This window comes from Blastocystis sp. subtype 4, assembly GCF_000743755.1.
Source record: "Blastocystis sp. subtype 4 strain WR1 chromosome Unknown seqid_0319, whole genome shotgun sequence".
NCBI classification, from domain to species: Eukaryota; class Bigyra; order Opalinata; family Blastocystidae; genus Blastocystis; species Blastocystis sp. subtype 4.
Genome location: NW_014569228.1, coordinates 1 through 10,776, shown reverse-complemented (window position 1 = coordinate 10,776; position 10,776 = coordinate 1). Strand labels below are relative to the sequence as shown.

At 40.2% G+C, this 10,776-nt stretch overlaps 7 protein-coding genes across 7 annotated transcripts; 5 read left to right on the top strand and 2 right to left on the bottom strand.

Moving 5' to 3' along the window:
* Positions 1-432: 432 nt before the first annotated feature.
* JH06_4387 (transporter, major facilitator subfamily protein) lies at positions 433-603 on the top strand (the record flags this gene model as incomplete). Its single annotated transcript, XM_014670168.1, has 1 exon — positions 433-603. One exon carries the CDS (start codon positions 433-435, stop codon positions 601-603), a length of 171 nt encoding a protein of 56 aa, XP_014525654.1.
* Positions 604-1,022: 419 nt separating this feature from the next.
* JH06_4386 (hypothetical protein) lies at positions 1,023-1,641 on the top strand (the record flags this gene model as incomplete). Its single annotated transcript, XM_014670167.1, is given in 4 exon segments — positions 1,023-1,164; positions 1,197-1,274; positions 1,326-1,562; positions 1,580-1,641. 4 exon segments carry the CDS (start codon positions 1,023-1,025, stop codon positions 1,639-1,641), a joined length of 519 nt encoding a protein of 172 aa, XP_014525653.1.
* Positions 1,642-2,140: 499 nt separating this feature from the next.
* JH06_4385 (transporter ABC protein) lies at positions 2,141-4,562 on the top strand (the record flags this gene model as incomplete). Its single annotated transcript, XM_014670166.1, has 9 exons — positions 2,141-2,224; positions 2,258-2,725; positions 2,756-2,901; positions 2,932-3,211; positions 3,421-3,548; positions 3,592-3,659; positions 3,710-3,849; positions 3,881-4,022; positions 4,051-4,562. The coding sequence occupies 9 exons, from the start codon at positions 2,141-2,143 to the stop codon at positions 4,560-4,562; spliced, it is 1,968 nt and encodes a 655-aa protein (XP_014525652.1).
* A 1,618-nt stretch (positions 4,563-6,180) lies between these two features.
* On the bottom strand, positions 6,181-7,153 carry JH06_4384 (hypothetical protein; the record flags this gene model as incomplete). The annotated part of the gene is made up of 4 exons (XM_014670165.1): positions 6,181-6,222; positions 6,251-6,325; positions 6,355-6,894; positions 6,926-7,153. 4 exons carry the CDS (start codon positions 7,151-7,153, stop codon positions 6,181-6,183), a joined length of 885 nt encoding a protein of 294 aa, XP_014525651.1.
* Positions 7,154-7,382: 229 nt separating this feature from the next.
* On the top strand, positions 7,383-8,561 carry JH06_4383 (hypothetical protein; the record flags this gene model as incomplete). The annotated part of the gene is made up of 5 exons (XM_014670164.1): positions 7,383-7,438; positions 7,471-7,575; positions 7,608-7,686; positions 7,717-7,935; positions 7,965-8,561. 5 exons carry the CDS (start codon positions 7,383-7,385, stop codon positions 8,559-8,561), a joined length of 1,056 nt encoding a protein of 351 aa, XP_014525650.1.
* A 260-nt stretch (positions 8,562-8,821) lies between these two features.
* On the top strand, positions 8,822-10,180 carry JH06_4382 (hypothetical protein; the record flags this gene model as incomplete). Its single annotated transcript, XM_014670163.1, has 10 exons — positions 8,822-8,992; positions 9,025-9,069; positions 9,102-9,125; positions 9,156-9,239; positions 9,272-9,373; positions 9,403-9,502; positions 9,533-9,651; positions 9,682-9,743; positions 9,773-9,851; positions 9,881-10,180. 10 exons carry the CDS (start codon positions 8,822-8,824, stop codon positions 10,178-10,180), a joined length of 1,086 nt encoding a protein of 361 aa, XP_014525649.1.
* Positions 10,181-10,244: 64 nt separating this feature from the next.
* On the bottom strand, positions 10,245-10,517 carry JH06_6024 (hypothetical protein; the record flags this gene model as incomplete). The annotated part of the gene is made up of 2 exons (XM_014670162.1): positions 10,245-10,380; positions 10,411-10,517. 2 exons carry the CDS (start codon positions 10,515-10,517, stop codon positions 10,245-10,247), a joined length of 243 nt encoding a protein of 80 aa, XP_014525648.1.
* Positions 10,518-10,776: the final 259 nt, after the last annotated feature.

The window sequence follows — 10,776 nt, the reverse complement described above, 5'->3', positions numbered from 1 at the left end:
GTGATGAAGGGAGTGAACCTTACCATCAATCCTCATGAGAAGGTTGGTGTCGTGGGTCGTACAGGTGCTGGAAAGTCAACAATGATGATTGCTTTGTTCCGAATCACAGATCTGTGTGAGGGAAGCATCAGCATTGATGGAGTCGATTTAGGAAAGCTGGGTCTAGAGGATGTGCGTCGAGCTCTGTGTATCATTCCTCAGGATCCTGTATTGTTCTCTGCTTCGGTCCGTTACAATCTGGATCCTTTCAATGAGAGTACAGATGAGGAGATCTGGGCAGTACTGGAGCAGGTGGAGTTGAAGGACGCCATTGATCGTCTTCCCAAGAAGCTAGATGATGCTGTCGAGGAGGGAGGTAGTAACTTCTCAGTGGGTGAGCGTCAATTGATTTGTATGGCGCGAGCACTACTGCGAAAGTCGAAGATTCTGATTATGGATGAAGCTACAGCCTCATTGGATAATGAGACAGATATCTTCCTCCAGCGGATGATTCGCAAGCAGTTTGCTCATTGTACATCTCTTACAATTGCTCATCGTCTGAATACGATTATGGATTCAGATCGTGTCTGTGTGATGGATGCTGCCTTACAATTTACTGCATAAGGAGAATGGTATCTTTAGAGGCATGGTTGTAGCAGCAAATGATCCTACACTCTTTGATATGGTCCCTGGATGTGAGGAATTGAAGAGTCTTCTGAACGACGCATCAGGTAATAAAGAGGAAGGTACTCCTTCTACTTCTCTTTAGTCTGTTTGTTTACAGAATGAAATAAGGCGGGAACAAGGAGGGAAGTTCCCCGGTAATACAGAATCCCCGTACTACCGTCTTGATTCTATTTCAATTATCTTGTCGTCAAGTATTTTGATGTCGAAAAGTAGATGAAAGTAAGATAAGTAATAATGTTTAGGTCGTATTTCCAAAATTTTTAGTTCGGATAGCAAGTCTCTGTGGAATGTAACCATTGCGCCAGGTATCACTATTTAATATACAAAATCAGGTTCTAGGCTGGACTAAAGAGGAAATGGAGGTATTACGATGTGCAATTATGAAGTATGGGATCGGTTCATGGAGCGCAATTATACGAGCGAAAGTATTGCCTGGAAAAACGGTGTCTCAGATTGTGTGTCAGGTCCAACGAATGATTGGACAACAGTCTCTAAAAGGTATTCTGCCGGCATAAGTATCTTAGAAGTAGAATTCCTTAAACTCCATGCCGATGTATATGAAATAGGTCGAGAGAATGCTAAACGAACAAATGTCTGTCGCAAAAATGGTATAATAATCAATGATGGACGTTAAGATCTGGTATTCAACTGATCAATAGACAATCTCACAACAGAAGAGGTGAAGATAAAGAGAGAGGCAAATGTCAAGAAGTATGGGTTGACAACAGAACAGATTCGTCGTGTTGTGATTCCCAAGTTGACAGAGAGTCAGACGAGTGAGGTGTTTGATAAACGGACAAATGCGCAGCTGGAGCGTGAACAATTGTTATCTCGACTTGGAGTACTTCGGAATGCTCTAGAATGCATTCGGAATGGTTCTGAGGTGACATTGGGTGGTTGGTGTTATGAATAGAATTCATTACAACCAAAACGTCGTCGTATTGGGAGCAAGAAGAGACATTACACAAACTTTGACGCTTTTAGCGATTCGACAGATGACGATGATGACGAGATTGACTTTTCAAATTTACCACCACGTCGGAGCCGTCGACAACGGGGACTAGAACCAGAATATGATTCATACGACATGGAAGTACATGAAGTATAGAATGTGAAGTGTTTGTTGTGTGGACAGAATTGAAATAGGTGTATTCTGTAAATAGGATGGAAATTAGAATACCCATAATGAAAAATTCCAAAATGGGGTTGATGAGAATTACGAAGAGAATAATAGGCTAAGACTGTACTCGAACAGGATCATTTCTATAGTACATTCTTTCTCTTTCATTTCCTTGAAAGAGTCAACCTTTAAACTATGATGATTTGTGATCGTCTCTGGGCTGTAATTGGGAGGAGAGTAGCATGATGGCTTTTGTCGTCGTTGTTACAGCGAAGAACGTCGGCTGCACTAATCCAAGCAGCTTGAGGTCCAAAGACATTATGAATAGTTTTCTTGAAACGAAAAGGGATAATGATGGGATATGAACTTCACTCACATTCATGTCGTCTGACGGGATTATTGACGAAACATCGCTCTCTAGGAGTCGATCGCGCACCAGTTCCGAAATTATTCCGTAAACGAGTTTCCTGAATATCATATAGTATCCCATCTCCTGAATCTAATGAATCTGTTCCTTGGTATCGTAGAATCTTTCGACATCCGGTTCCGCCTGTTTCTGAAGAGTCCAATGATTCCGATGAAGACGAAATCCCGGACTTAACAGTGCTTGAAGCCAGAAATCTTCACAAAACATATTTACTGGGACTAGAAGGTGTACCTGCTCTTCGAGGAGTGAATCTGAGGATAAGTCGTGGGGAGTTTGTGATAATTGTGGGCAAGTCGGGTTCAGGAAAGAGCTCGCTACTCAATATCCTTGGAACGGTTGATTCACCAACTCGAGGGGAATTGGAAATCTCTGGTTTGCTATTCAACGACAAAACACAAGATAAAACAGTTTCACAAATTCGACTTCGCTCAATTGGATTTGTCTTTCAAACCTTCAATTTAATACCTGGAATGACAGCCGCTCAGAATGTAGAACTTCCTTTAATCCTCAAAGTAGTGTACTGATAAATCTAATGAGTGAAGGGCGAATTGACCCGTTTGCAACGTCGTCAAGCCGTGAACGAATTACTCCAACGTGTAGGCATGATCGATCGAGGGAGTCACTATCCCAGTCAATTGAGTGGTGGTGAACAGCAACGAGTCTCAATCGCCCGTGGGTTAGCTAACACGTATACGTATTATTTTGTGGTGAGCGCTAGTCCTGATATGCTGTTGTTGGATGAACCGACTGGTGACTTGGACACATTGAATACGATTCGTATCATGAATCTACTTGTGGAGCTGAATAATATGGGAACTACTTTGATCATGGTGACTCATGATATGATGCTTCCCAGTATTGCCACTCGCATTGTGGTGATGAGTGATGGAAAAATCAAGGATGTTATCCATAATGATGACACTACTCGCTATGAGGCTTTACAGAAGCTGAATGAGGGAATTGAGGATCTAACTGTACTGCTTAGAGATGGATGTGATGTAGGTGTTTGAATCCGGGGATCCTTCGTTGGACTCGACTCGAAATTGTGAAACAACAGAGGTTCGCGAACCGGCTGCTTATGATCAAGTTCATGTGATACAGTCAACGGAAGACCGGTTTGGATTCCATCGGGCCATCATCGAATTGAATCATAGTAGGGTGTCATCATAATCGTTTTGAATGTTTGTTAAATTATTTTTGGATGAAGGTGACAGTATTGATCTATATCATTGCCGCTATTTATTCATGTATTGTCATCTATATGATGAAGAAAGTGAATATGAGTGTCCCTGAAGCGTACATGGATGAAGTGTTTCATTATCCGATGACAGAGCGGTATTTTAATGGTGATATATTTTTCTTTCTCTTTATCTATCAGGGAACTATACTTACTGGGATCCAAAGATCACTACTTTTCCGGGATTATATATTGTTGGAAGCCTGTTTGTGTTTTATGAAGATGCTGATGTATAGATATTGTAGGTTCCGATACGTAGTTTTGAGTATCTTTGGTGTACACAATGCAGATAGCGAGATGATGTGTCCATTATCATCTCTTCGATGGATGAATATGATTATCCTCTTTTTTACCACTGGAACTGTTTTCTTGATTTTGCGAAAAGCTAATCCTGAACATGTGAATTTGCGTATCTGCTATAATAGTATAGAAACTAGTGAAATCGTTTTTGTGGGCCATTCAGATCATGAGTATTCCTACGATTCTCTGTCCATTTTTTCTGTATTACACAGATGGACTCTCCCTATTCTATTCTGTGTTATCAATCTTATTTGCTTTCATGAGTGAACGAGGTATTCTTGTGGCTTGGTGTTCATCTAGGTTATGAGCTTCCATACGTTCTCACTAGCGCTGTCTTTACTGCCCTTGCTATCACTGTGCGACAAACGAATGTAATTCTAACAGTATTGAATCCAATGTTGATTGTGTTTCAGCGTTATGGAATTCTTCACAAGAGTCCAAAATATCCATCCTTCTTTTCTCAATTCCTCCATTTTGTGTCTCTGTTGTTTTCGGAGTTTCATACGGTATTCAAGATCATTCTTCCTTTTCTCTTCATTCTGCTATGTTTCGTTGCCTTTTTCGTCTCCAATGGATTTTCAGTAGTGCTGGGTGACAAAGAGCATCATTCGATTTCTCTCCATTTTATGCAGATTTGTTACTTTGCTGTATTTTTCTGTTGCGTTTTTATTGATGATATTGTACTGAAGTTGTTCCAAAGGATGAAGAATCGAAAACAGCTTGATCGATCCTTCTGGTTTCATGTAACTCTTCGCTATGTGGTTTGTTGTCTGTTAGCAACAATGTACGACAAATTGGTTGATATGAAGTAGATTTATTCACCGATACATGATCGTTCATCCTTTTATTCAATCAGATAATCGTCATTTCATCTTCTATATCTTCAAAGACATTGTTCTGGTATGTTTGGACTCCCATTTCTTATGGATAGCCATGGAAATATGCTCTTATACCGCTATATGGTGCATGCATGGCGGTGATGGTTGATGTAGTCACTTCGGAACTATCTTCGTTTTCATGTCTAGTTCTCGCTATCTTGTGTGGGGCCGTGGTTGTTTCGTCTCCAGTGGTTGAGTAGCTGAGGAACGAGAAGTTGATTTGTAGATTTCGGTATTACACACTTCCGGTAATCATCTACATTTGCTTAGTGAAGCCCAAAACACATCCCATTATATCACTCTCTGCTTCGTCTTTTTTGAATCTCCTTACTGCATATCTCTTCTTATATCGTCCTTTTACGTGGGTAGATGGAAGTACTGCTCATTTTATGTGGTAGTATATGTTTTTTTCTTTGTTCTATACTTATCTTAAATGGTGGAAATCGTGGAACCCATCTCGTTTTGTTCACTTCTTTTTATGCATTTACTCTGGGGATACTTTTCTGTGCTTTTACTTTTCGAAACAGCTTTGTCTAATGAAATTCATACGATTCTTCGTGAGGGGGTTCAAAACACCTCGATTATTCTTCAAGGTGGATCATGGTATGTTCCAAAATCGAGTGGAGGTACACTATCGAAGGAATCGTAATGAGTAGATTGTGGTGTATATGCTGCCATTGTGAGCAAGGATACAGAAGGTTATATTTCCAGCATTTACTGATCATGTAGACTATTATGTGAGAGTGTCGTTCTTTGGAGGAGAATATTCTACTCCAACGAAAGCAACTATCCTGTACTTTCCTGTTATTTCGGCAGGGAGTGAGGTAAATGGAATTACAAGATCATCATTCATGGAGGTGATGCAGAATGCAACCATCGTCCGTTATATCAGTAATAGGTACGTGATTGGCTTTAGTTGAAGGTACTTCGATGACATATAATGTGTATCAGATATCTCTCAGTTTTACTGATTCAGCCTCCCTTACGAGGTATAATTGTTCAACATCAACTCGTTTGAATACACACATACCAATTGATCAAGTGTCTTGTTCGTCTCCAATCATCAGTTCTTTGGCTTCTCTAATTGGAAAAGATCAAACAATAGATGTATCCTTTTGTAGATATGATTTTGATTTGTCATCATAGATGATACTATTGTGTCAATCCGAAGTAATGATTGTAATATCCAGCTTCAGGAGGTTAATCGATCAAGTGAGGTTGATAGATTTTCTTCATGATTAGCTTGTTCCAGTTCGCTTGTCCAGACTGCAGGCGTTTTCTTGTGTGGCTGTTTGCTTTGTACCATGACTGTTGTATTGATCCGCTATATTCTGACGAAGAAGGAAAAACCTCTCGGTAACGGTATTATTGTGGGACGAATCATGTCCATCTCTAAGCCGTTAGCTGTCTCTCAAAATCCTTACTTAACCAAAATGGAGAAGGAGGATGAAGAAACTACTGAAGTTGTGTCTGGAATCTATATTCCCGTTTCCGGTGCCCAAAGCAATGAACTGGCGGAAATGTAATGTGTATGTTACAAACAACTCAAGACTTAATTCTTGTAAATGGCTCTCTTCCCACTCTCCACAGTGTTCTATATCTCATTAATTCTCCTCTCTTACCTTCATCAACATTGCGATAGTCATGGGACCAACACCTCCAGGCACAGGCGTAATCAGACGGCACTTCTCATAACACTACTTCTTACTTCAGAATATCCACTTACAGATTGGTAGTCAACATCTCCACACAGATGATAGCCACGCTTGTCGTTGGGATCGTCAACAGCATTCATACCAACATCAATGATCACGCAACCCTCCTTGATCATATCACCTTTCACCAAATTAGCAACACCTACAGCAGCAACAATGATATCAGCGTTCATAAGATGTTCCTTCAAGTTCTTCGTATGAGAATGGCAAATGGTCACTGTCGCATTACGACCCAAAAGAAGCATTGCTACGGGAATGCCAACAATATTACTGCGACCAATGACAACGGCATTCTTTCCTGCAATCTCCACATGGTAGCGGTCAAGCAACTCAATACATCCCTTAGGGGTACAAGGAACAAAGAGAGGAGTACGGCCCTTCATTGACAGTTTACCAATGTTCAAAGGGTGGAAACCATCCACATCCTTTTCAATGGAGATGGCATTCAAGATTCTTTCCTCGTTAATGTGGTTAGGGAGAGGCAACTGCACTAAAATTCCGTGAACTTCAGGATTGGCATTCAATTCCTCGACAACCTTAAGCAATTCATCCTATAATTCACTCTAAAACCTCACTGTCCACCTCCGAGATATCAGCAGGGAACGTATAATCAAACGGCTTGATTCCATCTTTAACACACATTCTCTTCTTATTCCGAACGTAGGTCTGAGAGTCTCTTCTCTCTCCGACCAAAATGACAGCAAGTCCAGGAACCTTTCCAGTCTCTTCCATCATCTTCGTTGTCTCAGCAAGACACTCAGCATGGATATCTTCGGCCACCTTCTTTCCGTCGATGATCTTATCACTCATGATTCTCTGCTTTTTTGGCTTGTTTCAACGAGGGCGTTTTGTTGATTAGTGAAACGCCCTCGTTGAAACAAGCCATCTTAATCTCCGCCATGAGGATTATTGCAGGAGATGAGACTGGGTTAATCAAGCAGGTATTGATTGAGAACAAACGAATTGTAAATGATTGTAAATGGTGAATAATTCGTAGCAGCGTTGGGGAACACAGACACGCAGTAATTCAATTGAGCGAATGGCATGGGCTGGTGTGGAAGGGAGTGAAGAAGATGAAGTTGCTGTGGCTAAAGGGTTATTTGTTGATTCTCGTATTGACTTCCTAGAAATGGAACTATTCAAATTTGGGATGTTGATAAAACGGAAATTGTGAAGGAGTATTCTGGAATAGAGGGTACTGCAAAGGGATTAGGTGTTCTCCGAGGAGAGGAGTACTGAATTGTCTGTTAATATTGATATATAGTACTCGAAAGATTGTTGTTTGTAATGAGGAGGGATCGGTGTATCTCTATAATTGGAATGAAGATGAGTGTGTAAACAATGTAGATTTTCTGTTATATCTTCATGTTTAGTTTGAGGTCAAATCACCTGTATCCAGTATGCGAACTTGTCCTTATAATTCCAATGGTATTTCGTATTGCTTTATTGTAACTCTAGTATTCGCATATGGAGGACGAGAGAATGATCTTTGTCTCTTCGATCTGGAAAAGCAAGAATCCATCTTTACAGCTCGTAACGTTCCTCACGACTTTTTATCACTTCGGGTTCCCGTCTGGGTCTCGGATATGCAAGTAGATGTGCTTCTAATTCTTGACCCTAGTTCCTCTCCAGTTCTGCGTCAACGTTCAAATTGGCTGTTGTAACAGGACACCATCACATTCGTCTGTATGATACACGAGCTCAGCGTCGTCCGATTCAGTCGATTGAGTTGGGTGAGAGGCCATTCACGCGATGTAGTGTATCTCCTGATGACCGTGTGCTCATCACAGGTGACACCACAGGTCGTGTGACTGGTGTGGATCTGCGTACGCTTCGGATGATGGGAGTTTACAAGGGAGCTACAGGTAGTATTCGAGATATTGCTATTCATGCTACGGGAAAGTACTTGGCTACGGTGGGTTTAGATCGGATTATGCGTGTGTATGATATGGCAACACGTCAGCAGTTGCATCGTATCTATTTGCGACAGCGGTTGAACTGTGTGTTGTTTTCGAGTGAAGAGCAGGTGGCTGTGTTTGCGAAGGAAGAGAGAGAGAGTGAGAGAGAGAGTGAGAGAGAGAGTGACGGAGAGGAAAAGGAGAGTGACGGAGAGGAAAGGGGAAGTGCTATTGAAGAGAGTGATGTTGCTGTTGAGAGTGACGATTCTGAAGATGATATCTCTGAAGAGGAACGTGTAGAGGAAGGAAGTGAAGCCTAGTTACTTTACCGATAATAGGATTATTTAGTTGTCTTGTTTGAAACATGAACGTTTGAAATGCTTCGATACCAATTTTATATTCTTGACAATCTCCCTATAACGTATGTTATTTCTTGAAGAGGTTTTAGTACAACTGAATCATAGTATCTTCCATTACCCAAGAATACAGAATTATAAAAGAATCTGTTGTCAATAGATATATACAATCCATTTACCCATCATTAGAGTATCAGATATAAAGGTCCATTATTGTTTTGATGATGAGAAGCCACTCCTATTTTGGAGTGATTAGTGTTTTCATTTTATTGGTCATCTCAGAGGCAGAAGCATGGCATAGTAGGATGAGAATTGCTGAGATCATTGTCTACATAGACATTGAACATGCTATTATTGCAAAAATTGCAGAGAACTATGCGAATAAACAATCTATGGTGAGATTTACGTATCTTCATTCACTGTTCAGGAAAAGGTGCGTACTATAGCCGAATTGATAGGTCCACAGTATCCAGTATATATTGTATATTTTGAATAATCGAATAGTCTACGGCTTCTTATTTAGATTCTGTTACTATGATTTAAGTTCTTGATTGATAGGCATGTTGGGCAGATGAAATAAAAAAGCAGAGTGAGTTTAACTATACCGCCTCATGGCATTATATCCGTACTCCTTACTATCGTGTACTTTGTTGTATCGTAGAATGAAATTGCAGGATGGAATTTCTGGAAGAGAGGATACAACTGAAGAGAATGTGATTATGAAGTTAAAGAGTCTCATCAAGGATATCAATCAGAATGCAGTCACAATGGATGAAGTATGACTTTGGTCTCGATTGGACTGTAGTCGATGAAGCTTCGTTACTTCATTCATCTTGTTGGTGACATTCATCAACCTCTTCATAATATTGAATTGTATGATAACAAATTCCCTACAGGTGACACAAGTCGATGTGTTTATAGTTCTTGTTTTCTAGATGGTCAGCAGTTCATGATTCAGTTAGAAGACAAAGAGAATAATACAATTACACAGAAATTGCATGTCCTAACTGATGCTGCTGGTGGTCTTTGTAGTGACACGCCTACCTTGCCATTTGTAAAAATGTATGATAAGAATCATATATAGACGGATGAGCGCTTTGATGAAATCAATAACAAGGCTAAAGAATTTGCTTCTGCTTGTGATGAGTAGGACTGTGAATTTCATTCAACATCAGTTTGTATTTTCAAGGATTTGAGTTCGATCCATATCAGTGGTCAAAAGAGAGCTATGAGAAAGGAAAATCAATTTATGATGTATAAATGAGGAGATATATCAAGAATAGTCTGTAAATGTAATGAGTATTCTGACAGATGAACAAATGGAGTACATTCAAGGGATCCTGAAAACACAGATCTGTAAAGCGGGAAAACGGTTGGCTATGTCATATGAGCTGATCTATAATCAATTTCCAATTCCAGCAGATTTCTATTTCATCATGATTGGATTTTTGTCATTATTAGCAATTGTTGTTTTGGATGAGGTTTATCATGGAGGAAGTTGTTCAAAACAACGAAAAGAGTATTTAGGTATTGAGAACAACAAGAAGAAGGTGCGTTTCGATTTTGGTAACTCAAAAGTGTGATTGTATTTGTTGGAATTCGATAAACGATCAAATAGATGATTCTTAACAAACACTCTAACCACACTTAGTTCTTCTTCTTATCCTTCGGCAAGAAGTCAGACTTCTCCACAGACTTGGTATTCTTCACGGGCTTCTTGGAAGCAGAGCAATAGTTGAACAGGAACATCACACCCACCACCAACATCGCAACAATGGAGATCCTATCAATCAATACCCTCGTCATTCCTTACAATCGAATATCCCATACACTGCTATGGTCAACCACCTCCACAGTCTCATTGAAAAACGTTGTAGCATAGTAGTCACTATCAGTCTCGTAGAAGATTGTCAGAGCCATCTGATACTCCTGAGGGTCGATGAAGTTGTACAGACCAAACACATACAAGAAGTTCATCTCATAGCCAGGATACAGAGTAGAATTGAAGTTACGCTCTGTGAACTAACCATTACACTTCAGTTACAGTTCTACATTCTGGTGATACACAGCAAAGTTGTTTGCATCGTTCAGAGATCCCATGCAGTTGGTAATATTGTACACAGCTACACCTGTGTTCTTCAGATTCACAATCACACGAATAGGCTCAGCAACTGGGAAA